The following is a 26337-nucleotide window of genomic DNA, read 5'->3' as shown; positions in this document are numbered from 1 at the left end:
TTCTCTCTTCCAAGCCCCACCTCCACCCCAGGATTTTCTATCCGCGGCGCTCAAAACGTTAGATCCTTTTGGAAAGTCACATTTCTTCTTTAAAGACATCTCATCCTAGTGGTATTTTTCTTCTCCACAGCGTGTGTATGTTTGGGGGGGGGGGCGGCGGACGTGGGCGGAAAACGGGACGGACGCCCTTCCCCAGAGGCCTTCCCGAGCAGAAACACTCAAGTCTGTGGCTACGGAGTCTGGGGAACTTTCTGAGAACTACGGCCGGCGCCCCCGATGTCAAGTTGGGATGACCTCGCAGGCCGGCCTCGGGGCGGGGCTCGGACGCCGCGGGAGCTCGGGGTGGACACGCGGCCAATCCGGCTGCCGCGGGCAGCTGCGCTGTCGGGAGAGCGCACCCGCGGGCACCGAGGATCTCCGGATCGCCCTCGGCGCCTCCCCGCGCCCCCCCACCCCGCCAGGGGGCTGCTTTGTGTCGGGGGTGTTTCCAGTCAACACCCAGCCGAGACAACAGGGCTCCAAGCCGGGCGCGGGCTCCCGGGCGCCGAGGGCGGGGGCCAACACGCCCCGCTTCGCTTGGGACCGTCAGAAGGGGCCGGCCGAGGAGGAGGGTGTGGGCCCGAGGCGGGCACTGGGGGCAGATAAGGCGAGGCCAGAGTTAATCATCACCTCCCGAGAGCCTGGAAAGGGACGGCCGGGGGCCGGAGAGGCGGGAGGGCGGCCCCGGGGAAAGTGAAACTCCTTCCCCGCCGCTCAGCCCCGCCAGCCTCCGGCAGGAGCACAGGAGCCCTGAGTGCACTCGCTCCTCCAGCCCGCCCGGCGCGGCACTTGTGTCTCCCAAAGCCGCAGCCCAGTTCACGGCATCACTAACAACTACTCTAACGCGTGTCTTCCACGAAATCACCTGGGGTAGGGGGCAGGAAAAAATAGCCAGAGCCACTGGAAATAAAAATGAATTAGTCCATTTCTAAAAAGGTTAACAACGTTCCCATACCGGGAGTCGAACCCGGGCCGCCTGGGTGAAAACCAGGAATCCTAACCGCTAGACCATATGGGAAGTGCTGCTAAGATAGCTGCGGTGACTCACCTGACAAGCGCAAACGCCGCCGCTTCCCCAGCTCCACCGCCCACCTCCACTCCAGCCGCCGCCGCCTCTGCGCCACCCGAGTCGCTACCGCCGCTGCCCACGCGCTCGCGAGCCAGGGAACGCGCCCGGCCGGAGCGCGCGGGCGTCCGGGGGGCGGGGCTGGGTCGCTCCGCCGCCTCAGGAAACTTCTGAGGCCAAGCCAAGCGACTCTCGGCTCCGAAACCAGCTGTTTCACCTCTTTTTTAAAAAAACTCCGCCAACGGCCCCCAGCCTACAGGTCCGGGCTGCTCTGCTGGTCAAAGTGCGTGCGGACTAGTTGGCAAAGTTGAGGGCGGCGACGTCTCTGGGAACAGCTGTTTGCGTTCGGGGCGGAGGCGGCGCGCGAGCTCCTCGGCCACGAGCCAGCGAGCCTAGAAGAAGGGTGGAGGTTCTGGATCTCAGGGAAAAAGAGAGAAGGCGGGATGACGCGGGGACGTGAGGCTTGAGCTCCCCGTCCCGCAGCTCAGGCCCCGTCGTGCTTTCGCCCCTTCTCGGTGACCTCAACCCGTTTATAGCTACCCCACCTCTCCGGAGCCGGGAGTACCGCCCCTGGAGGGGGAGGGGAAGGAGAGGAAATTTCGAACGCGGATTGAGTCGTCTGGGCACCCGTAGTTGGGAACCGTGGAACACTGGTCCCGGGGAAGAAGGGAGGTGTCCGGGCTCGGAGGCTGTGGCGGGCCTCGCGGTGAGCTGGGCTCCGACTCGCCACGCGTGGGGAACGCGAGCCTCAACCGGGCCCGGAGCAACCCGCGGAGCGGCTGGTCCTGTCATGTGAGTCGGGTTTCAGGCTCTAAACAACGAGGTCTTGTTTTTCCGGGCGGCCCTTTCCCCCTCAGGTCTCTCGCTCCGCCACCACCCCTCTCCCCCCGCCCTCGGTCGGGGGGCGTGACGGACGCTCCTTTAACTCGCTCGGGGCCGGCAGCGGACAGGCGGGGCCAGTTTTCTGGGCGGGGTGGGGATGCTACCCCGCAGAGCGCCCTGGGGGCCTGGAGCACGGGCTCTGGGAGGGAGGCTGGCGGCCCCTGGAGGTTGGACGGCCGCCGCAAAGCGACGGAGCGCTTCCGCCACCTACACGGTCGGGAGCCGCGAGCATCCTTCTGGTTTCTGTAGCGCTTGAACCTTGGGGTATTGTGAAATTGTAGGGTTGGGCTGCGGCCACCGCTGCCTCCTCCGCCTACTGGAAGCGGCCAGCCTTGCTTAGCCTATGAATTTATTTATTTTTTTGGTCTTGCCGGCCGAGAGATCCTTTGGCTTTTCCAACTCTTTTGCCATGAGGCTCAAGAACAAACTGTATTAACAGATAGTCTCAGAGGAACCACAGTTTCCCACCAGAGGTGTCTTATGTTTTGTTCTTTGGGTAGAAATAACTTGATTTAAAGTGAACTTTATGAGTTTCTTCATGTTTCAATTAATAGTAATCTCCAAAAATGCTAGAAAGGAATGGAAAGAATAGATAATCTTCTCCAAGATGTTCCTTATTTCTTCACACTGATGACAGTAACAAATGAGGCATTTTTTTAAAAGCTATTTTGTTTAAGGGCGTTTTAAATCCGTTGCAGACTTTTTCCACTCTGCTGGCAACAGTATTTCAGTTGACTGATTTCAGTCAGCTAAATAATAAAGCAGAGTGCTGTGTGTAACAAGTCAGGATTCAGTAGCAGAGCCTTATATTTCGGACTCTTTAAGAAGTTGTAAATCATGCAAAAATTTACCTTTTTAAATTGTAAATAAACTTAAACTTGTTTTTCCTTTTCCAGGGCAGACTACTGGAAGTCCCAACCAAAGAAATTCTGTGATTACTGCAAGTGCTGGATAGCGGACAATAGGCCTGTATGATAATTCCTCTATTAAAGATTCTCATAATATTGTATTCATGTGAAATGTTCCTTTTTGATCTAATCTCAGAGCTTACAGAACAGTTTCATATACATTGCTCTTGATTTTTCAAAACATCGAACAATTTTTGTTGTCTTTTCGTTCCTTGTAGGAAAGCTGTGAGCCTTCTTCTTTTTCATCAGCCCAAATTTGATTATGTACTAAGCCAAATTATTTCTCTCTGGCCCTTCAGTCACATTCAGGAACTGGACATTGCGTGGGTAATCGCATTAATGTTTATGAAACACCTACGTTATGATGGTGCTGTTTGTAATGTTGTCATATACGAAGAAAAGTAAAAGCAGAAAGCCCTTAATATGTAGAAAGAAACGACATTATTGTACTTTTTCTTGTATGTTTTCTGTTCTAGAGATAGTTAAATGTGTTTGATGCAGAGCTTTATATCTCTAAATGCTTAAATTTGAAAGAACATCGTTACCTTTGTCATGGAATATGAAAATAGGAACCTTTAAGCACATTATTACTGTATGTCTTAGTCCAAATTCAGCTTTTAAGACATGAAACAAAAAGCACCATTGATTTTTGGTTTTTTTCCCCATCTCATGCATGACATACTCTGTGTACATAGTACATAAACGATAGGGTATCTTTTAAATGTATATTCATATCCTTATTATTTGGTAGAGTGAGATGCACAGAAGAATAGTAGCCCCATCTTTAACAGTGTTATGTTTGTTTGATAGGCATTTATTATTATTATTTGCAAAGAGTTTAAGGATTTTTTCTTTTCAGTTTTGTCTTGCTTTTTTTTATCATTTTGAATAGTTGCTAAAGTTCTTGACTATTTTGTTTGACTTAGCCACCCTTACAAAAAAAAAATGCCACAAATTTTAAAAGCTACACAGATCACTGATAGTCTCTTCCCTGGAAGTATCCAAGCAATTCAGTGTTGTTTTTGAGTTATCTAGAGCAGGGGTCCCCCACCCCCAGGCCTCTAGTGGTACTGGTCCACAGCCTGTTAGGAACCGGGCTGCACAGCAGGAGGTGAGCGGCAGCCGAGCAAGTAAAGCTTCATCTGTATTTACAGCCGCTCCCCATCGCTCACATTACCGCCTGAACCAACACCACCCACCACCCACCCCAGGGAAAAACTGTCTTCCAGAGTCCCTGGTGCCAAAAAGTTTGGGGACCGCCGATCTAGAGTAAATAATTCCTTCTAGGATAGTCTTTCTTCATCTTCTTGAATTGCTAATATACATTGATTTAACCTTTAACTAGAAACAAAATTAATTTGTTTTTTGAACAGGCCTTAAATATTCGTTGTGTAGTATAACCAACTTTAGGAAATGAACATATGAAAAGTAGTGGATGAATATTTGCTTTATGAAGTCACACTTTAAAGAGGAATTCACAGCAGTACTTTAGAATAATCAGCAAATGTGTTAGATAAGAATTGACTGACAAAACTTATTTTGAAAAGTTACCAGAAATTTCTTACTGCATACAACAACACATTTGTAATTTAGGGAGCATTCTGGATGTTAAATAGGTAATAGCATTCACTCACCGACTCTGTCCCCATCCATCCATTTACCATCATTTCTCATAGGTTACCACTTTTTAAATTTTCTTGTCTTTCCATCCATTGTTTCTATGTATAGGCATATAGATATAGGTTCTGATTTCAGCATGCATAGAAGGTAGCATGCTGTTTACACTGTCGTGCATCACAGTCGTTTTTTTTTAAAATTGAACACCATATCCTGGAGGTCTTTCATCATCAGTATATAAGGAGCTTCTTTGTTCTCTATTACAGCAGCCTAATTTTGACAGATAGTGCCAAATTGCCCTGCATAGAAGTTTTACATTTTGTACCATTACCACATAGTAATAGTATTTGTTTATAATTTAGGAGGAGTTTTTTAACATCTACTTTTCTCACAATTTGGAGGAATAAGGTTCTAAGAATCATTGTTTATTCTCTGTATCTTTTACCTAATGTGGCAAGTAGAACAGTACGAATTCTAGAGAGTCGCCGGTTTTGACATTTTATGTTGAGAGGTGTTTCTTGAAGTTAAGATTTTTTTTTTCCCACTCCTCCTTTGGCTTCATGTCTTGTTTGAGTCCTCTTTACAATCATATTCACTAGATTAGTCATCAAGGGTACCTTGTATATTTCTCTATTAATATGGTCATCATAGTTTATTTTAAGCGCCAAAGGAAACCTAGTCAGAGGGCATAATAATAATAAATAATGTGGTTTAGTTCCTTAGCATCATTTGATAAAAAGGACCAATTTGCATTAGAATTATTTTTATCTTTTCTGCCAGTTGTAATTCAATTTTGTTATGTTCCATATCTTTATTTACTGCTACTTTGCTGTGAACATTATGATGTGTAGTTTTCGTTTGTATTTTCCTTTTTTTTTTTAATCTTCAAGAGCATTGAATTTCACGAAAGAGGAAAGAATCATAAGGAAAATGTGGCAAAGAGGATCAGTGAGGTAATCTAGTTTGTTTCTTTCTTTGCCAACTTCTCTATGTAAATATCAGTCCTTTATCTAGCTTTCACTTTTATATGTGTCTTATGCAGATTAAACAGAAAAGCCTGGATAAGGCAAAGGAAGAAGAAAAGGCATCAAAGGAGTTTGCTGCAATGGAGGCAGCTGCCCTGAAAGCATACCAAGAGGATTTGAAAAGGCTTGGCTTAGAGTCAGGTAAAAAAGGAGCCAGCATGTTTTAAAAGTAACATCAGAGGGCATGCTAAGTGAGCTCTTATTGTTTCCATAGAGAGGTTATACACTCGGTATACTCTTAGTGCTTTGCCTGTACATCACAGTCCTATTTAGACTGTGGGACTTTTGCTCGTGCACTTTTGTTTTCCTTTTATGTTTTTTTTTTTTTTTTTTTTTGCGGTATGCGGGCCTCTCACTGTTGTGGCCTCTCCCGTTGCGGAGCACAGGCTCCGGACGCACAGGCCCAGCGGCCATGGCTCACGGGCTCAGTTGCGCCGCGGCATGTGGGATCTTCCCGGACCAGGGCACGAACCCGTGTCTCCTGCATCGGCAGGCGGATTCTCAACCACTGCGCCACCAGGGAAGCCCTGTTTTCCTTTTAAATCTTCATCTTTCAATACCTCCATTCACAACAAGTGTGTTACTCTTGGGGTTTCCTAGTCCTCGCTCTATCTTGGGTCAGCGGTTCATTTCCAAGACACTTGAGTTGTTATGTATTCTAATTATTTGGCTAAATGGATCTATTCATTTAAAAAATTGGCCTTGCATTATAAGCCCTGTTCACTTTATCTATGTGCAAAACTATGAATCATGTTTATTTATATAATTGAATTATAGTGAATTAACCTTGTGTGGACAAATTAAGTGACTTTACTACTAGAAGGTAGATTTTTTTTTTTTTTTACTTTTTAATTTTTTTATTGAATATATTGGATGTGTATGTAACATTGTGTGTTACTTTGATACATTTATTGTAATGGGATTGCCATTGTAGCAATATTTATCATATTACATAATTATAGTATGATATTATTGTCTATATTCATTATATTGTTCATTAGACTTCTGGCTTATTCTGGCTATTCATTGCAAGTTTGTACCCTTAAACAACATCAGTCTTATCCCTCCACCCCCCCATCCCTTATTTTGCTCTGTCTTTTACAAGTTTGACTTTTTTATTTATTTTTTTTTTTTTTATTTTTTTTTTTTGTGGTACGCGGGCCTCTCACTGTTGTGGCCTCTCCCATTGCGGGGCACAGGCTCCGGACGCGCAGGCTCAGCGGCCATGGCTCACAGGCCCAGCCGCTCCGCGGCATGTGGGATCTTCCCGGACCGGGGCACGAACCCGTATCCCCTGCATCGGCAGGCGGATTCTCAACCACTGCGCCACCAGGGAAGCCCAAGTTTGACTTTTTTAGATTCCACATATAGGTGGATACCATACAGTATTTGTCTTTCCGTATCTGGCTTATTTCCCTTATAGCAGAATGTGCTCAGGGTTCATCCACGTTGTCGCAAATGGCACGGTATCCTCCCTTCTCATTGCTGAAGTGTGTGTGTGTGTGTGTGTGTGTGTGTGTGTGCGCGCGCGCGTGTGTGCGCGCGCACGCCACATCTTTTTTTATCCACTTATCTGTTGATGGGTATTTAGGCCGTTTCCTGTCTTAGCTATGAATAACTTAGCTGTGATAATGCTGCAATAAGTATATATCTCTTCATAATCCAGTCTCGTTTCCTTTGGGTATATACCCAGACGTGAATTGGTGGATGGTATAGTAGACCGATTTTTAAATTTTCTGAAGAACCTCCATATTTTTTTCCTCTGTGGTTGAACCAGTTTACATTCTCACCAGCAGTGTATGAAGGCTCCCATTTTACCACGTGCTCGCCAGCAAGAAGGTAGATAATTTGAGGGTATGAGGATAACTCATGTCCAGATAAAAGGCATTATTCAAGTGGAGTATATCAACCTTGTCACTGAATTTAGACTTTAAGTTGGTAACTTTCTATAAAGAATTTCTTCCATGACAAATCCATCATCCTGAAACCAGATCTCAGTTGTTTATCTTGCATAATGGTTGCAGTAGTCAACATGGAAAGTTAGAAAGTAAAGAATTCTATTCTTTACTTTCTAACAAAAACTGCTTTTGATTAACTTTTTAAGCAGAGTAACAGTTAAGTTAATTGGCAATGCCCTCATCACATAAGAACAGTTGTGCCCAGACTTTGTTTTTTGGATGCATTGGGTCTTCGTTGCTGCACACAGGCTTTCTCTGGTTGCAGCAAGTGAGGGCTACTCTTCATTACAATGCAAGAACTTCTCATTGTGGTGGCTTCTCTTGTTGCAGAGCACGGGCTCTAGGAGCGCGGGCTTCAGTAGTTGCAGCATGCAGACTCAGTAGTTCTGACACGTGGGCCCTAGAGCTCAAGCACTTCAGTAGTTGTGGCACACAGGCTTAGTTGCTCCGTGGCATGTGGGATCTTCCCAGACCAGGGATCAAACGCCTGTCCCCTGCATTGGCAAGCGGATTCTTAACCACTGCACCACCGGGGAAGTCCGTGACCAGACTTTTAAAATATCCTGGACATTTTTAGTTAAAAGGCAGGGGTAGTTGTATTTCTACAAGGATAAAGCTTTATGTTCATTTTAAGGGGAAAAAGGATTGTAGGCATTCCTGCAGAATTAAAGACATAGTTGAAAATTCATATCTCATTAATTAGGTAGATCAGGAGATTCTATTATGCTTCCCTATGAGCAAATAAATCTTACTGTTTTATATTTAATTGGATTTTTCCTATGAAATGTTTTTCATAGCCTTGTTTCTAAATAGAATATGTATTCCTTTAAAAGTGCAACAGTAGGGCTTCCCTGGTGGCGCAGTGGTTGAGAGTCCGCCTGCCGATGCAGGGGACACGGGTTCGTGCCCTGGTCTGGAAGGATCCCACATGCCGCAGAGCAGCTGGGCCCATGAGCCATGGCCACTGAGCCTGCGCATCCGGAGCCAGTGCTCCACAATGGGAGAGGCCACAACAGTGAGAGGCCAGCGTACCGCAAAAAAAAAAAAAAAAAAAAAGTGCAACAGTATAGGCAAAGAAAAGAGTTTTTAAAGCTAGCTGCTTTTAAGATTTCTCTAGACATCTAGAATTTTTAAAAATAAAGTTATACTGTACATTTTATGCTGTGGTCTGTTTGGGAGTTGTTTTATTTCTTCCCTAAATGATATGTCAAATACGTCTTTTCTTTTAAATAATTAAAGGTACACATTATTTTTAGCGGCTACAGAGTGTTTAGAAACACAAGCTTTGGGGTCAACCAGAATCACCTCTTGCTAGTGATTTGACTTTCGATTTTTACTAAAATTAAGTAACATAATAATAATAGTATGAATTGCTCATTATTATGACCACTTGTAATAAGTGTTCAATAAAGGGTATAAAATGCCATAATAGGATGCCATTAAAATGCCATAACTTATGTAACTAGTCTCTTCCTGATTAACATTTAGGTTCCTTGGAGTTTTTTACTGTTAGGAAGAATGTTTCAGTGAGCACCCTTATGTAGGCATGTTTTCACATTTATCTCTGTAGGCTCAATTTCTAGAAGTGAGATTGCAGATTTAAAGTGTAAATATATTTTGTATATTGACTGATGAAATCAAGCTGTCTCCACAAATGTTGGGCTGATTTATACTTTTTCTAGAAATAAAATTATTTTATTAAGTGATGTTGGGAATAACTAATTATTCCTTTGGAAAAAAGAAAAGCCATAAAAACTACCCATTTTTTATACCCATGTAAATATCCGATAGATCATACTGAGTAACTGTGGATTTGGTCATTCTTTTCAGTATTATTGATCTAATGCAAAAAAAAATTGTATATATTTGCATTTCTTTGGATATTAGTGAAGTAAGTGTTAAAGTACCTTTGTACTTTTTGCCCATTTTTGTGTTAGAATGTTAGATTTGTAAGGGATCTTTGTTAGGAACATTAATCCTCTGTCATATTTGTTGTAAGGATTTATCATTGTCTGTCTTATGTTTTTTTGTTGTTTTTATTTTTGCCATAACAAATATTTGAATTTCTATGCAGTCTAATTTAACATTATTTTACTTTTTTGGTTTTTTTTGTAAATATCTTTGATCTGAAATTTATATTGATGTAAAAACATGGGAGGAGCAGGGAGTAGAGAATAAGTTTACTTTTTTCCAAATAAATAACCAGTCCAACATCGTTTGTTAAATTATTTTTTTTCTCTAATAAGAAATACCAGAAATATGCAGTTGGAACTGTTTCTGTACTATTGTGTTTCAGTCATATGTTTGTCTACTCCTGGATCAGTTTTACACTCTTGGTTTCTTAATCAGAGTTTCAGAATGTTTTAATATCTAGTAGGACTAGATTCCCCTTATCACTTCTTTTTTATAATTCTCCAGGATATTCTTATATTCTTGCATGTTTAGCTTTCTAAATAGGCTTTGTAATAACGTGTCAAGTTCCCAAAAGAATCTTGTCAAGCTTTTAATTGGAATAAAATTATTAGTGTTTTATAACAGGAAAAAAAATTTACATCAGCTACTTCACCCTTCTCTCATCTTTCTTCAGAAATTTCAGATCCAAGTGTGTCACCAGTAACCAGCACTATCCCACCCACCTCTGCATCAAATCAGCAGAAAGAAAAGAAGAAAAAGAAAAAAGACCCTTCAAAGGGCAGATGGGTAGAAGGCATAACCTCTGAGGGTTACCATTACTATTATGATCTTATCACAGGAGGTAAGTCATTTAGGCATAAAAATAGTAGAGAATGATAACTGACTGTTTTGTGTTAGGACTTTTAGTTAATATTGGAACGTTTAAACAATGAAAGACTAAGTTTACATTTTTGCCACTGGTAAAAAAATTATGTGCCCTTTAAAAAGGTACCCTTCTCATAGTGATTCAAGGTCATAATTAAAGACTTAATAGTGGGTTCCTTACAAATAAATGATAGCTTTATATTTTCTCAATAAAACTTCATAAATGTTTTAACTTTTAGGAGTGTATGAGATCACAAGGAGAAAGAAGAGAACAAGAAGTAGAAAGGGTGGGTTGTACATATATTAAAGGAATGGGTAGAAGAAAAGGTAAGAATGGTCAGGAAGGTAGGAAATTAGAGAGTTAATCACGAAGAAAACCTTGGGCTACCAGTATTATGGTAATTATTAAGATCTCTAGAATCACAGTCAGTTTTTGACTACATAGAGATAGTAACAATCTCTGAGAGTTTGCACTGAGCCATAAGTGAAGCGTGTGTTGTTGTTCAGCAGTGAACCATAAATAATTGTATGGTAGGGATTATAAGTCTTTCTCAAATTTACATAGAAATTATTTATTAATTATATTTTTTCTCCCCTCTGGCGCCTATTCCTTGCTGCCTTTGTTCACCATCCTACTTTATATACTCTTGCTCTCAGCAATATGTGGTTTTTTTTTGTTTGTTTGTTTGTTTGTTTTTGCGGTACGCGGGCCTCTCACTTTTGTGGCCTCTCCCGTTGCGGAGCACAGGCTCCGGACGCGCAGGCTCAGCAGCCATGGCTCACGGGCCCAGCCGCTCCGCGGCATGTGGGATCTTCCCGGACCGGGGCACGAACCCGCGTCCCCTGCATTGGCAGGCAGACTCTCAACCACTGCGCCACCAGGGAAGCCCCGAGCAATATGTGTTTTTAATTCCTGCATTCTTCATCTTATTCCTCTTTGGAGTCATTCATTCCATCTCTCACTCTCCCCTGCCCCAAGATGTCAAAATTTATCAAGCCTGAATTCCAAGAAATCTTTAAGAGAAGGCCTACCTTTCATGTGAAGTACCAGTAACTTCTTATGCTTCATTCTGTCCTTCCTTCTTGGTTACATAGCATTCACATGTATTCTTCACAGTACTACTGGGATGTATGTTGTTTCTTTTCATTTTTCAATTATGTTTTAAACTGTAGACACGTAGTGTTTCGTTCATGTTGAATATCTTATAATTTTTTGCCAAATTAAATGTTTTTGGGAAGATTTTACAAATGCAATATATTTTGCTTTAAGCATCTCAGTGGGAGAAACCTGAAGGATTTCAAGGAAACTTAAAAAAGGTAACAAGCACATTAATAGTCTTTTTAATTCTTTTAAGTGATTGGCTTCTGGGAGTTTTGTAGGGTTGATTAAGCAAATTTACTTCCAGATAAGCCTCCCTGTCCCCCCAACCCCCTTTGTTCCTTTCTTTCTATAGTCCTTTTGTTAAAAGGGTAGATGGAGGTGGAAAAGTGATGTCTACCCTAAAAGTCCACGCAGGGCAAATATTAGTTGGTTTGCAGTCAGTTGCCATTTACATGTCCCTGTCAGTCTGCAAAGAACTGTTCCTGGCTTTCAGAGGCAAGGCATTCCCTCCCTGAAAGGTGGCTCATGATTGACACAAATCAAACTTCCTGGCCATGATCAGTACCACCACCCCTAATTGCCAGGTGTCAAGAGGAAAGGAAAGCTTGACTGACTCTGCCTTAGTTATCTAATATATAACCACATCTTCAGTTTATGCTGGTTTTTTTCCTCCCATTAGACGGCAGTGAAGACCGTTTGGGTAGAAGGTTTAAGTGAAAATGGCTATACCTATTATTATAATACAGAAACAGGGGGTAAGTATTACCTTTGTTTGTCTCTTAAGCTGTCTAAAATTGTACCTCACACTGCTTATTAGCCTGCTGATGAATTGTCTGAACTTGAGAATTTTAGTATAGTGATAAACATATTTCTGTAGCAAGTATGTATTTTTTATAATTTAAAAACATCAATACAATGGAAAAGCAAAAAGATTTCTATAATATACTGAGCCGTGTGTTATTCTCAAGTGATACTGCATTCACAAAATTTTTTACTTTGAAAATCATTTTTACTTTCTCTACCATCATTGGTTTTTATCGTGATTATTTTAGAAATATAATCATTACCTTGGAAGATCACCTCATTCAACTTGCCTTCTCCTTTTTTTTTTTGCGATGCGCGGGCCTCTCACTGTTGTGACCTCTCCCGTTGTGGAGCACAGGCTCCGGACGCGTAGGCTCAGTGGCCATGGCTCGCGGGCCCAGCCGCTCCGCGGCATGTGGGATCTTCCCAGACCGGGGCACGAACCCATATCCCCTGCATAAGCAGGCAGACTCTCAACCACTGCGCCACCAGGGAAGCCCTTCTCCTATTTTAAAAAGCAGAACTGAAGCTATTTTAGCAGTGTCTAAGACTGTCTAATTTTCACTTTTACTAATTTAATAATTTTCAGTTATATAAATATTTAGAAAACATGCATAATTATTGTTACCTAATTATTATGTAAGTTTTTCAAATTAAGATTTTATCTAATTTCATAAAACTAGTCTTTCCAGTAATTATAGTTGGTTTCTTCTGCAGTTAAATTTACCAAAATAGCTATAGTATTGGTGTAACTTTGAGCTTTGTTTGTTCTTTGATTCCTGCTATCCAAAGTCTGCTACATAGTATTAAGTCTTTTAGGAGGAAAAGGTCCTTTTGACCTCCAAGTAGATACCCAGCCTGCCCAATGATGACAATGCTTCTACCTCAGTAAACTTGATGTACTGAATCCTTATAAAGAGAAAATAACATATAATATAACTGTAGAGTTAGATTTGAGTGAGCTCAACGCACAGCTTCCCTTACCAGCTCTATGATTGTGGGTAAGTCACTCAGCCTATATTTGCTCTTAAGTAGAGCTGATCCTGTACTCTGTGAGTTCATGATGGTCATGTGTCTCTAAAGTCCCCCAAACAGTGCCTGGTACATATTAGATGCTTAACCATTTATTTCTTGTAAGTTCTTTTATTACTTGTGTGAAATAGAGACAAGGAAAAAGTAATGTTTTTCATTAGTGCTGGAAAGAACCCTGTAATTCATAAGGGACTATACATATTGATTTTCCCTCAGTGATTTCAGTTTATGTCTGGATCAATGTGATTATTAATAGAGCCCCCTTTACTCTTAAAACTTTCCCAGTTGAACAATAAATTTTAGAATCCCTGTCCCTTTTATTAAACTAAAACTAGAGAATAACTGCCGATAATTAGAACTGCTATCATTTTACTAAAAGCCCAACAAACCACTGGGTGGCAGTAGAGTTCAACTGAGTTTTTTTTTCCCTTATAAAATAACAAATTATATTCATTCAGATTTTCACCTTATTATTCCACTTTATGAAGATCCCAGGGAAAATTTGTGATAAATAAATTTCAGGAAATCTCATGTGTGCCCATTACAATGTTTCCTGAAACTGGTGTTGGTTAAATTTTGAGTCCTCAGAAAGTATTACCAGTTCTTAGGTCTCTTTCCATTGGGGCTGTAGTTTATACATCTAGTGAATCCAGACTGGTTGAATTTAATTTCTGAAAGATAATAGCAAGACCTTTGGGATCTCTTATTTATTATCTTCTTGATCAAGTGATGGTGTGAAACAGATGCAGTGTTGTCACTTAATATACTGTGACAGGAAACATATTGGGAATTACTTCTAAATAGAATTGGTAACTAAATAACATGACTATTAAAATGTGTTGAATAGAATCCAGATGGGAAAAACCTGATGATTTCATTCCACACTCTGGCGATCTGCCTTCTAATAAAGTCAGTGAAAAGTCACTTGGCACCCTAGAAGAGTCCAAATCATCAGATTCACATAGTGATTCTAATGGGGAACAAGAAGCAGAAAAGGGAGGAAAAAAAGGAGAGGTCTCTACAGAAACGCAAAAGCTAAAAATAAAGTTTAAGGTAAGTCCTCGATTTACTCTTTATAGCAGTTTGTTAATTTATGAAAAGATCTACAGACTTTCTTCAGCTTTCTGGTAGAAGACAGAAATAAAACCAAGAGATGCATTTTGGCACCCGGATAAATGGTTGTATCATTTATTGATATCTATTTGATAACAGTATAGTAAATTCATTTTTAGACCTCCTAAGTTTGAAATGCCTCTGTAACATTCAGAGAGCTGTCTGAACACGCAAATATGAATGTCTAGGCCAGAAATGTTAATTTGAGTATCATCAACATACTGGTAGTAATTTAAGTCTCAGAATGGATGAAGTAACCTAGGAAAATGACCTTGGGGAACATTAAACATTTAAGTGCAGGAGAGAAAGAGGAGCCCACAAGGCAGAATGGGGAAAGAGTGATTAGGAAGGTATGCTGAGAAGCAGAGGAATTCAGTGTCCCAGAAGCCAAAGGAGGAGAGAACATCAGGGGTTAACTAGGTCTAGAAAAGGAAAAATGTCCATTGAATTTTGCAGTAAGGAAGTCCTTGATATCCTTCTAGCAGTTATACCAGAGTTTTAGGTGGGAAAACTCAGATTACAGGAGGAAGAAAAGTGGTTCACAGTGTATATGTGGTTTGGATATGAAATGTAAAGTAGAAATTAGATGATATGATGGTGGCTACATACTGACTTTTCATTGTGAGAGATTTGTGGTGGTGATGTTTTCCTTAAGAGGGACTCCAAAGGAGGTAGAAAGGGAATACCAACAAGGGTAGGTGGATAGGTTGGTCTTGAACAAGGAATAAACTCATTTTCTGTAAGAAGGTAAGGTTTTCATTTTCTATAAGGTATGACTATGGATGATTTGCTGTCAGGAAAGAAGAGTCCTGCCTTTTAGCCTCAATTTACTCATGTATAAAGAAATCAAGATTGCTCGCTGAGAGTGAGAAGCTTTGGGGAATGTGACAACATTAACAGACTAAAATAATCACTGAGCCAGGGTAGGAGAAGACATGAACAGAGGATTGACAGGTGGTGGTGCTAAATGCCCAACCATGGTGGGAAAGTAAAACAGACATTTTAATAGTGTTAATAGTATTGCTGGTCCTCCTGCTTTTGTGACCTTTCCAGGAACACTCAGGATCCTGGGTGCCAGAGCAGACAAGATACATAGCATTGATCTGTGGTTGAGTACTGGCCTGAGAGGTGAAGGAATATCCAGGATGCTGGAGAGAGGGCACTTCCAGCCTTACCTAGGGTCTTGTCATTGCCTGCAACTTCTCAACCTACCCCATAAATCTTGGTGGAACTTAGGGTGAGGAATGTATCCATTTTATACAAGAGCAGCAGCAAAGCTCCTGTGTAGTAGATATCTCACAGTGTTTATAGTGAAATTTAGGTAAACCAGCAACCAGCGTGGGACAGATATTATTAACTTCAAGCAAACAAAATATTACAAAATACAGATAAACAAAAAAGGACAAGCTATAATCCTGCCGCTTCCCAGAGAAATCAGTATAATACCTTGATGTTATTGGTCTATCATTTTCTATTCAGACTTGTACATTGCTTTAAACAAGGTATAGAGTCATACTGTAATAAGGTTTTATTATCACTTTCCAATTTAATCTGTCACAAAGACATTGTTAAGTCTTCATGTACTAAAATAATGGATGGATAGTATTCCATGATATGAATATAAAATTATTAATTCAGCCCTATGGAGCTGAATATGTATTTTGAATAATCACTAAGGGGACCAGGAGAAGAAATAACTAGAGACACATTACTACGCAGTGTTAAAGTCTCTGCTGAAATTGGATGTCATAAATTCTGAAATCTCATCAGTTTGTATGGTTGTGTGATTTTTTTGGTAACACTTGACAAACTAATGGTTGGATAGATTTGTGTTGGAGATTTTTAGGTCCTACGCAAGACAGGCATAGGGACAAAGATATTTTAAGGGTGCTAGCAAAAGAATGTTTATAACGTGATTCTCTGTGGGCTGGGGCCTGATAACGAAGAAGGTAAAGTCTAGATGAGACTAACAAACTCAGAACACAGGAAATTAAGGTAGTAGAGATGGTAACGATGTTGGATAGGAGGTATTGTAGAAGTAAGCGAGCCAGAAAGCCAAAAGAATAACATTGTGGTCAGAGGGTGGGCTTTTGGAGTTTAAGATTTCATAAGTGGGGCATTTTTGAGTGATGACATCATTCAAATTAAAAGGAACATAAGTGTGAGGATCTAATATTTGAATACTACCTATGCACCAGGTGCTACATATGAGGAGAATGTCTTATTAGGTGGCTGAAATATAGTGAAGGCCAAAGTCATTGGTTTTGTGGGTCACAAAACTGAGGGTAGGGTATTTTTAAGCTCTGGGATGACAAGAGTTTTGGTTTTTTGTTTTGTTTCATTTTTATTAGAGTATAGTTGCTTTATAGTGTGGACAACAAGAATTTGAACAGAGAGAACATACAGAGTTGCCAGAGTCATCAACTTGATATGGAGAAACGGGGATTTTCCTGGCGGTCCAGTGGTTAAGACTCTGTGCTTCCAATGCAGGGACGTGGGTTAAGTCCCAGGTTAGGGAACTAAGATCCCACATGCCACATGGCCAAAAAGTAAATAAATAAATAAAGGAAAAAACTTACATACAGTTAAGTGTGAACATTAAAATATATATATATGGAGTAGTGGCCAGAGGTCATTAGATCATGAGAGGAAGAATGGAAGAGAACTATATAGAAGGTGGTATAAGCCTCAGAGGAGGAGGCATTTATTGCATGACCTCAGTAAAAATGTCTTACTTTAAAAATGTCATGGCCTGGAAGCAGTCAGGTTGGCTAAGAGAAAGCTGATGCTGTCTCCTACTTCTGTGATATCAACAGCATAAGGGAATGAGTTAACATCCATTCAAAGAATTGCAAACAAAACAGTGTTCCAGGACTGCCACCCATGGTTGTGCAGTTTACGAAGAGGCTGAAATCTAACGCATGGTCCACATGCTAAACCAGGCCACGGGGCTTTGTTATCCCAGATGATAAAAGCGCCTTAAAAGCACCAGCCCTCTGCAGGGGCTCCTTGGGAGCTACTTCTACCTCAGGGGTGTGTCTTTTTCTAATTTCACATCATTACCAGTTGTATAGGCCAGTGAGGTTTTTGCAGTGTCCTCAACATGAAGATGGATTTCAGTTAACACTAATTTGTTGAGGGAGTTCTTTAAATAGATAATGGGTATAGAAGGGTCCAGTGACATGGCATTAAATTCAAAAGGGGCACAGTAGAAAGGAAGGTCACTGTTGGACATGTAAGTAAGGAGAGAAGCAGTAAAGTGGAGAAGAGAGGATAAAAAGGCCAGTGTATGTCTCTGACAGGGGTAGAACATTAATAGGATCATGTTATATTATTTTAAAAAACAGCCTTGGCCATGATATCTTAGCATTTTAGACTTAATGAAAAAGCTAATCAAGCATTAAAGAAGTTCTTTTATGTACGTTTGTTGTGTTACATGCAAATTTGAACTGAGTTAATGTATTATTTATAAATCAATACCAAGACTACGTTAAAGAAGTTTTTGGTCCTGGCAGTTTTGCTTGAAGTTTGTTATTTCTTAACTTTGACATTTCAGGAAAAAAATAAAAATAGTGATAAAGGAACTGAACCAGAAACACAGAAAGAAAAAAATACCCAAGGGAAGAATTCTTCAGGTCCAAATGAAGAAAAACCCAAAGCTCATAAAAAATCAAACCCATATGGAGAGTGGCAAGAAATTAAACAAGAGGTTGAGTCCCAGTAAGTACTTGAAACTTAATGCCATTGTTATTACAGGTATTTTACATCCCATTGCTTCCATAAATTGCAGTACCTAATTTCAAGAATAAGGTGCTCATTAAAAGTGTAGCTCATTTCCTTTATTTCTAGAACGGTTTTGTTTTTTCTAATTAAATATTTTAAAATGTAAGCTAAGGTTTACTTTTTTAAAGTAAACTAATGATTGTTTTAATTCTTACTAATACATGACATTTCTATTGACCACACATTCCCACACTAACATACCATACACACATGTGCATTCTCACACTCAACCATCGTTATTCTATCAGAGAAACAAATAGCTGCATATTCAGTACATGCTTCATGGGATCTATCTAAAGGCAAGAAAACAGCTCTTGTTTTGTTACTGTATTGAAAATGGCTTATGACACTTAGCTAAGTTTTTATTCAAAAATTGGCAGTTTTATCAACTAAACAAGATCATGGTAGAGATAATACGTGGTTTACATTATTAGCTTATGTGTTCATATCAGCTATTGTCTTAGGATCATTTACACAGTGACAGGAAAATGTCACCCCCAGCTTCACACATTGGTGTTTCTTAAATGCTTAAAAAATATCTTCAGGTGGGAAAAAAGTATTTATATGAATTAAGCAGTTTTTCTCCAAACATTAATGCTTTGAAATGGTAATGTAATATAACTGTTCCATGCATACTTTTTTTTTTTTTTTTTTTGCGGTACGCGGGCCTCTCACTGCTGTGGCCTCTCCCGTTGCGGAGCACAGGCTCCGGACGCGCAGGCTCAGTGGCCACGGCTCACGGGCCCAGCCGCTCCGCTGCACGTGGGATCTTCCCGGACCGGGGCACGAACCCGCGTCCCCTGAATCGGCAGGCGGACTCTCAACCACTGCGCCACCAGGGAAGCCCCCCATGCATACTTTTATAGTGAAATTATTCATTGTTAAAACTGTACTTTAAGTGACTTCCTTGGCAGTCCAGTGGTTAGGACTCTGCACTTCCACTGCTGGGGGCCTTGGTTTGATCCCTGGTTGAGGAACTAAGATCCCGCATACTGTGTGGGCAGCCAAAAAAAACAAACCAAAAAACTGTACTTTAATGAAAATGTCATGTTTTTTCAGAAGATGGAGTAATACAAGTTTTGGACAGCTTTATATACTATTCTAATAAGAATTGATTCCTTAGTGATATTGTACCATAATATAGCTTTGAACTATTAAAATGTTTTTATTAAATATTCAGCTTTTATTTTACTTACTGAAATATTAGGAAGTGTATATTTAATGCTACATAGTGCCAGGGACCGTAAGTATATTGATTGTATGTATTGAAGTTGCAGAAATAATAGACTGCATTGATTACTTCAGCCCCTAAGTGATTTCCTAAGTGACTTACAATAGGACGATGCTCTTCCTATACCAATATCTCTGTACTTCAAAGTTGAGATTTCTTAAAATTTGAGTATTTTGTTTTCCATGTGATAAGTTTACTGTAAAGCCATTATTCTTAACATCAGTCAGTTTAATATGTGATGGATTGTGTCTGACTTCCTAAGTAGATTTACTGGTGAGGTTGAAACATTTTTTTCATATACCTGTATTTATCAGTGTTTTGTATTTACTCTTTGAATTATCTGTTTATAGTCTTCGCAAATTTTTCTATTGAAGTATTAGTCTTTCCTTACTTGCATAAGATCCTTATGTAGTACAGAAGCTAACCATTTATTAGTAGTAGTTATGGTGGATTTTCCACATTTGTAGTTTGACTTTTAATCGTGCTTATAATGGTTTTAGATGTGTAGAACTTAGTAATGTTTAGTCTGATATCTTTTTTTTCCTTTGTGATCTATTTTATTGATACTACCCTTTTTCATCCAAAAGTCAAGTTTATACTTGTATCTCCTCCTGGTTTGTGTGGTCTTCTTTTTTATGTAATTATTATTATTTTTAAATTTTATTTATTTATTTTGGGCTGTGTTGGGTCTTCATTGCTGTGCACGGGCTTCTCACTGCAGTGGCTTCTCTTGCTGCGGAGCACGAGCTCTAGGCGCGCAGGCTTCAGTAGTTGTGGCGCTCAGGCTCAGTAGTTGTGGCTTGCGGGCTCTAGAGCACAGGCTCAGCAGTTGTGGCGCACAGGCTTAGTTGCTCCACAGCATGTGGGATATTCCCTGACCAGGGATCGAACCTGTGTCCCCTGCATTGGCAGGCAGATTCTTAACCACTGTGTCACCAGGGAAGCCCACATTTTTATGTAATTATTTAATCCATCTTTTATGTAGTTATTTAATCCATCTTTAATTTGATACATTGTATGAGATGAGATTTTTAAAAAATATTTATTTATTCTTTGGCTGCATTGGGTCTCGGTTGTGGCGCGCGGGCTCTTCATTGCAGTGTGTGGGCTTTTCTCTAGTTGTGGCATGCAGGCTTTTTCCTAGTTGTGGCACATGGGCTCCAGAGCATGCGGGGCTCAGTAGTCGTGGCATGCAGGCTCAGCAGTTGCAGCACATGGGCTGTAGTTGCCCCTCGACATGTGGGATCTTAGTTCCCTGACCAGGGGTTGAACCGGTGTCCCCTGCATTGTAAGACAGATTCTCAACCACTGGACCACCAGGGAAGTCCTGAGATGAGATTGTAAAATAATTTTTTATCTTACCTGGCAAACTCATTTTGCCAGTACCATTCTTCCCCATTTTTAAGTGGCATTTTTTTTTTATCTTGTGTTTAATTCTTAAATTTACCAGTTTGTTTCTGGCTACCTATTCTGTTCCATTGGTCCATCTATCTTTGTGAAAGTACCATAAAGCCTTAAATATTATGATTTAACTATATCCTTTTATATGGTATGTTCTGATATCTGGTGGTGTATCCCTGTATTTTTATTTTCAAATTTTCTTAAGTAGTCTCTTCCCATTTTTTCCATGTTAATTAAATCATTTGCAAGTGTTCAACAAGTATAATATTTATATAAATATTACACATAAATTATACTTGTTGAATTTGGCAAAAATTGATGTTTTCAATATTTCATAGTTTCATCAAAAAATGTTGTACATGCCTCTTTTTACTCAAGTCATTTTGTAGGATTCTCTCTCTGACTTTTGTAGCTGCCTCTGTGTAAGTCTCATGCTTGCATTTCTTGAATGTAAGCTAAGTAGCCAATTAGTCTGCTTGATTCATTTCTGTAAGCCCAGGACTAAAAACAGTGACTGGCACATAATAGGTGCTTAGTACATGTTTATTTAAGTACATGAATAAATTTTTATATATTTTGCTATTTTTAATTGCAGATTTAGTCCATTTTGTCCATTATTTTGTAAACCAGTAATTATGGTGTGAAAAAGCCTATGTGTCCAATTATGTTGCTGATTATTTTATTATTTTTAAGACTTACTCTTTTGAGTCTTGGGTTTTCCATGTAGAAACTTGTCTGCAAATATTTTTTGATTTTTTTTCTGTTGATACTACTTCCTATTTATTTCATGTCCTATTTATTTTAGTTAACATTTTTAAGCCCAATGTTATATAATAATAAGGGGAGTAGGCATTTCTACACATCTGTTCTGTTGCTGATATCAATAGAAATGTCTCTAAAATTTATATTGAGGATTATATTGACTATTGGCTTAAAATAGATAATCTTTATTATGTTAAGGAAGTGTGCTTTATTTCTGGATTGTTCAAGGATTGTTATCAGAAATAGATTTTGGTGAATTTCAGTAGCCATAGCTCTGATGTGGAAAACTGATTGGGAAATGGTGGTCTATGGTTTAGTTTCTTTTTGTTTGTTAAATGTATGATAATTTTATGAGATTTTTGTATCTTCCTTATGCTAAATAAAATGGATTAGGTAGCTTTCCATTTCTTTAATGTTCTAAAATAGTTAATAGTTTCCTTGGGATTAAAAAGATTTTAAAAAAATCACTAGTAGGGGCTTCCCTGGTGGCACAGTGGTTGAGAATACGCCTGCCAATGCAGGGGATGAGGGTTCGTGCCCCAGTCTGGGAAGATCCCACATGCCGCGGAGCGGCTGGGCACGTGAGCCATGGCCGCTGAGCCTGTGCGTCCAGAGCCTGTGCTCTGCAACAGGAGGGGCCACAACAGTGAGAGGCCCGCGTACCACAAAAATTTAAAAAAAATTTTAAAAATCACTAGTAAAATCTTCTCGTCCTGGAGTTCTAGGGGGAGGTAATTTTTGATAGCTTTTTCAGTCTCTTGGATACTATCTATGTGACATTAGGCAAGTTACCTAATCTACATGAGCCTCAATTTCTTCATCTGTAAAATGGGATAATAATAGTTCCTGCCTAATTTCTAATCTATTGTGAGGAATAAGTTAGAAAAAAACAAGTTAACACATTTATCACTGTGTTCATACTTGGTACCTAGAACACCTAAGCACTCAGTCACTGTTACATACTGCAGCTGGTGTTAGGGGGGCAGGGGTAGGAAGTAGCTTCAGCTAGTCAGTTTCAGTAATTCATATTTTCCCCTAAAATCTTGTGTTTCATCAAGGGCTTAAAATTTAAAACATATGGTAATACATTAAACTTCCTGTGTGTTTAAATTTTTCTTTCTTTCTTTTTTTTTTTTGTGATACGCGGGCCTCTCACTGTTGCGGCCTCTCCTGTTGAGGAGCACAGGCTCCAGATGCGCAGGCTCAGCGGCCATGGCTCATGGGGCCAGCTGCTCCGTGGCATGTGGGATCTTCCCGGACTGGGGCACGAACCCATGTCTCCTGCATCGGCAAGCAGACTCTCAACCACTGCACCACCGGGGAAGCCCTTTTCAATTATTTTTAAATCCTTTCACGTTGTAAACTTTTTTATTCTTTTGGGATGATATTTGTTAAAGAATTTTTTCCAGCTGTGTTAAGATACTATAATTTACATACTTTACAAACTTACATGTGTAAGTTGGAAGCATGTATAGGAATTCCCTGGTGGTCCAGTGGTTAGGACTCCACACTCTCATTGCCGAGGGCCTGGGTTCAATCCCTGATCGGGGAACTAAAATCCCACAAGCCACACAGTGTGGCCAAAATAAATAAATAAGTAAAGTGTGCAGTGTGTTGATTTGATTGACGTGTTGCAAAATGACTACCACAATAGTGTTAGCTAATACCTCCATGTCACACTTAATTACCATGTTTCTGGTTGGCTGGTTGGTTGGTTTTTTTGTGGTGAGGACATTTAAGATCTAGTCTCTGAGCAGCTTTAAGGTATGTAATACAGTATAATTACTATAATCACCATCCTATAAATTAGATTCCCCCAAATAGTTTTATAACTGGAAATTTGTACCTTTTGCCCAATCTCCCCATTTCCCCCATTCCTCAGACCTGGCAACCACCTCTGTACTCTTGTTTCTGTAAGTTTGGATAGCTTAGATTTCACATATAAATTATATCATATAGTATTTGTCTTCCTCTGTCTTATTTCACTTAGTACAGTGCTGTCAAGGTCCTTCCATGTTGTCACAGATGGTGGATTTCCTTCTTTCTCATAGCTAAATAATATTCCACTGTATGTATATACCACATCTTCTTTGTCCATATCTTGGCTATTGTGAATAATGCTGTAGTGAACATGGGGGTGCAGGTATCTCTTCAAGATCCTGTTTGTATATCCTTTGGATGTATATGCAGAGGTGGGAATCTTGGATCATATGGTAGTCCAGTTTTTAATATCAGGAACCTCCATACTGTTTTCCATAGTGTCTGTACATTTCTACCAACAGTGCTGAAGGTATCTCTTTTCTCCACATCTTTACCAACACTTGCTATCTCTTGTCTTTTTAATACTAGCCATTCTAACAGGTATGAGGTGATATTGCAGTTTTGATTCACATTTCTCTGTCGATTAGTGATGTCAAGCATCTTTTCATGTACCTTTTGGCCATTTGTATGTCTTCTTCAGAAAATGTCTATTCATCTTCTCTGCCCATTTTTTAATTGGATTCTTTGGGGTTATTTTGTAATTGGGTTATGAGTTTTTCATATATTTTGAATATTAACCCTTTAGCAAATATATGATTTGCAAATATTTTCTTCCATTCTGTACGTTTCCTTTTCATTTGTTGATTATTTCTTCTGCTGCCCAGAGCTTTTAGTTTGATGTAGTCCCACTTATGATTTTTGTTTTTGTTGACCATGCTTTTGGTGTCATGTCCAAAAAATTGTTGCCAAGATGAGTGTCAGGTAGAGCTTTTTAAAAAATGTTTTCTTCTGGCAGTTTTACAGTTTCATTTCTTACGTTTAAGTCTTTAATAAACTTTGGGTTAATTTCAGTGAGTGATGTAAGATAGGGGTCCAACGTCATTCTTCTGCATGTGGTTACCCAATTTTTCCAACACCAGTTATTGAAGAGAATATATATTCCCTATTGAATAGTCTTGGCTCCTTTGTCAAATGTTAGTTGACCCTACATGTGAGGGTTTATTTCTGGGTTCTCAGTTCTTTTCCATTGGTCTATGTTTCTGTTTTTATGAGAGTATCATACTGTTTTGATTACTAAAGATTTGTAGTATAGTTTGAAATCAGGAAGTGTGATGCCTCCAGCTTTGGTCTTCTTTCTCAGGATTGCTTTGACTGTTTGGGGTCTTTTGTGGTTCCTATAAAAATTATAGGATTGTTTTTCTATTTCTGGGAAAAATACCATTGGAATTTTGATCAGGATTGCATTGAATCTACAGATGACTTTGAGTAGTATGGACATTACAACAATATTAATTGACCTGATCCATAAACACAGGATATCTTTATTTGTCCATGTCTTCAGTTTCCTTCAGTGTCTTGTAGTTATCAGTATACAGACCTTTCACCACATCAGTTAAATTTATCACTGTTTTATCATTTATGATGCATTGTGAATGGGATTGTTTTCTTCTTCAAATGTTTTGTTGGTAGTGTATGCAAATGCAACTGATTTCTGTATTTTGATTTTGGTTTTGTTTTTGGCCACGCTGTGCAGCTTGCAGGATCTTAATTCCCTGACCTGGGATCAAACCTGCGCCACCTGCAGTGGAAGCGTGGAGTCTTAACCACTGGACTTCCAGGGAATTTCCTGTATTTTGATTTTGTATCCTGCAAATTTACTGAATTTACTGGGTAGTTCCAACAGTTTGCTGGAGGGAGAGTGGGGCAGGGGGAGTCTTTAGGGTTTTCTATATATAAGATCATCTTATCTACAAAGAGAGATAATTTTACTTCCTTTCCAATTTGGATGACTTTTTTTTTCCTTGCCTGATTGACCTGGCTAGGACTTCCAATACTATGTTGAATAGGAGTGGTAAGAGTGGGCACCCTTGTCCTGTTTCCGATCACAGAGAGAAAGCTTTCAGTCTTTCACCACTGAGTATGATATTGGCTGTGGATTTGTCATATATAGCCTTTGTGATGTTATGTTCCTTCTATTCCCAATTGGTTGAGTATTTTTATCATGAAATGATGTTGTATTTTGTCAAATGCGTTTTCTGCATCTGTTGAGATGATCATAAGATTTTTACCTTTCAGTTTCAATCAATATCAGTTGATTGGCAAATGTTGAACCATCTTGTCCTTACATCTCAGGGATAAATCTCACTTGATCATGGTGTATGATCCTTTTAATGTGCTGTTCAATTCAGTTTGCTAATATTTTGTTGAGAATTTTTGCATCTATATTTATCAAGGATATTGGTCTATAGTTTTCTTTCCTTGTAGTGTCCTTATCTGGCTTGGGTATCAGGGTTAATGCCAGCCTCCTGTAATGAGTTTGGGAATATTCTCTTCTGTTTTTTGGAAGAGTTTGAGGAGGATTGACATTAATTATTCTTTAAATGTTTTATAGAATTCTCCGGTGAAACCATCTGGTCCTGGCCTTTTTTTTTTTTTTTTTTTTTTTTTTTTTGCGGTATGTGGGCCTCTCACTGTTGTGGCCTCTCCCGTTGCGGAGCACAGGCTCCGGACGCGCAGGCCCCGGACGCGCAGGCCTAGCGGCCATGGCTCACAGGCTTAGTTGCTCCGCGGCATGTGGGATCTTCCCGGACCAGGGCACGAACCCGTGTCTCCTGCATCGGCAGGCGGATTCTCAACCACTGCGCCACCAGGGAAGCCCGGTCCTGGCCTTTTTTGTGTTGGGTTGTTTTTAATTATTGGTTCAGTATCCTTCCTTGTTACTGATCTGTTCAGATTTTCTGTGTATCACAATTCATTTGGTAGGTTGTATGTTTCTAGGAATGTATCCATTTCTTCTAGGTTATCCAATTTGTTGGTGTATAATTGTTCATAGTAGTCTCCTTCAATCCTTTTTAT

The 26337-nt window shown here is 39.9% G+C and overlaps 2 protein-coding genes and 1 non-coding gene across 5 annotated transcripts in view; 1 reads left to right on the top strand and 2 right to left on the bottom strand.

Annotated features, from left to right (window-relative positions):
• Window positions 1-2253, bottom strand: part of ELF1 (E74 like ETS transcription factor 1) — a 102877-nt gene extending 100624 nt beyond the window's left edge. For 2 of the 3 annotated variants that reach the window (XM_067016539.1, XM_059041740.2), the window contains exon 1: window positions 1088-2253. The gene's annotated coding sequence lies outside the window, so the exon portion shown is untranslated. The remainder of the gene's footprint in view (window positions 1-1087) is intronic. The other variant, XM_067016536.1, reaches the window with a different exon arrangement.
• On the bottom strand, window positions 986-1057 carry TRNAE-UUC (transfer RNA glutamic acid (anticodon UUC)). The gene has a single exon. It is a non-coding gene; the product is annotated as a tRNA-Glu (tRNA).
• WBP4 (WW domain binding protein 4) overlaps window positions 1457-26337 on the top strand; it is a 32693-nt gene continuing 7812 nt past the window's right edge. The window contains exons 1-9 of the mRNA XM_059041749.2: window positions 1457-1897; window positions 2884-2956; window positions 5403-5465; window positions 5555-5678; window positions 10083-10250; window positions 11544-11590; window positions 12055-12130; window positions 14059-14264; window positions 17881-18044. Of these exons, the coding sequence (XP_058897732.1) occupies window positions 1896-1897; window positions 2884-2956; window positions 5403-5465; window positions 5555-5678; window positions 10083-10250; window positions 11544-11590; window positions 12055-12130; window positions 14059-14264; window positions 17881-18044 (923 nt within the window). The 5' untranslated portion in view covers window positions 1457-1895. The remainder of the gene's footprint in view (window positions 1898-2883; window positions 2957-5402; window positions 5466-5554; window positions 5679-10082; window positions 10251-11543; window positions 11591-12054; window positions 12131-14058; window positions 14265-17880; window positions 18045-26337) is intronic.

This window comes from Kogia breviceps, chromosome 16, assembly GCF_026419965.1.
Source record: "Kogia breviceps isolate mKogBre1 chromosome 16, mKogBre1 haplotype 1, whole genome shotgun sequence".
NCBI classification, from domain to species: domain Eukaryota; kingdom Metazoa; phylum Chordata; class Mammalia; order Artiodactyla; family Physeteridae; genus Kogia; species Kogia breviceps.
Note: the sequence above shows the minus strand (reverse complement) of the source record. Positions and strands in the feature narration are given on the sequence as shown.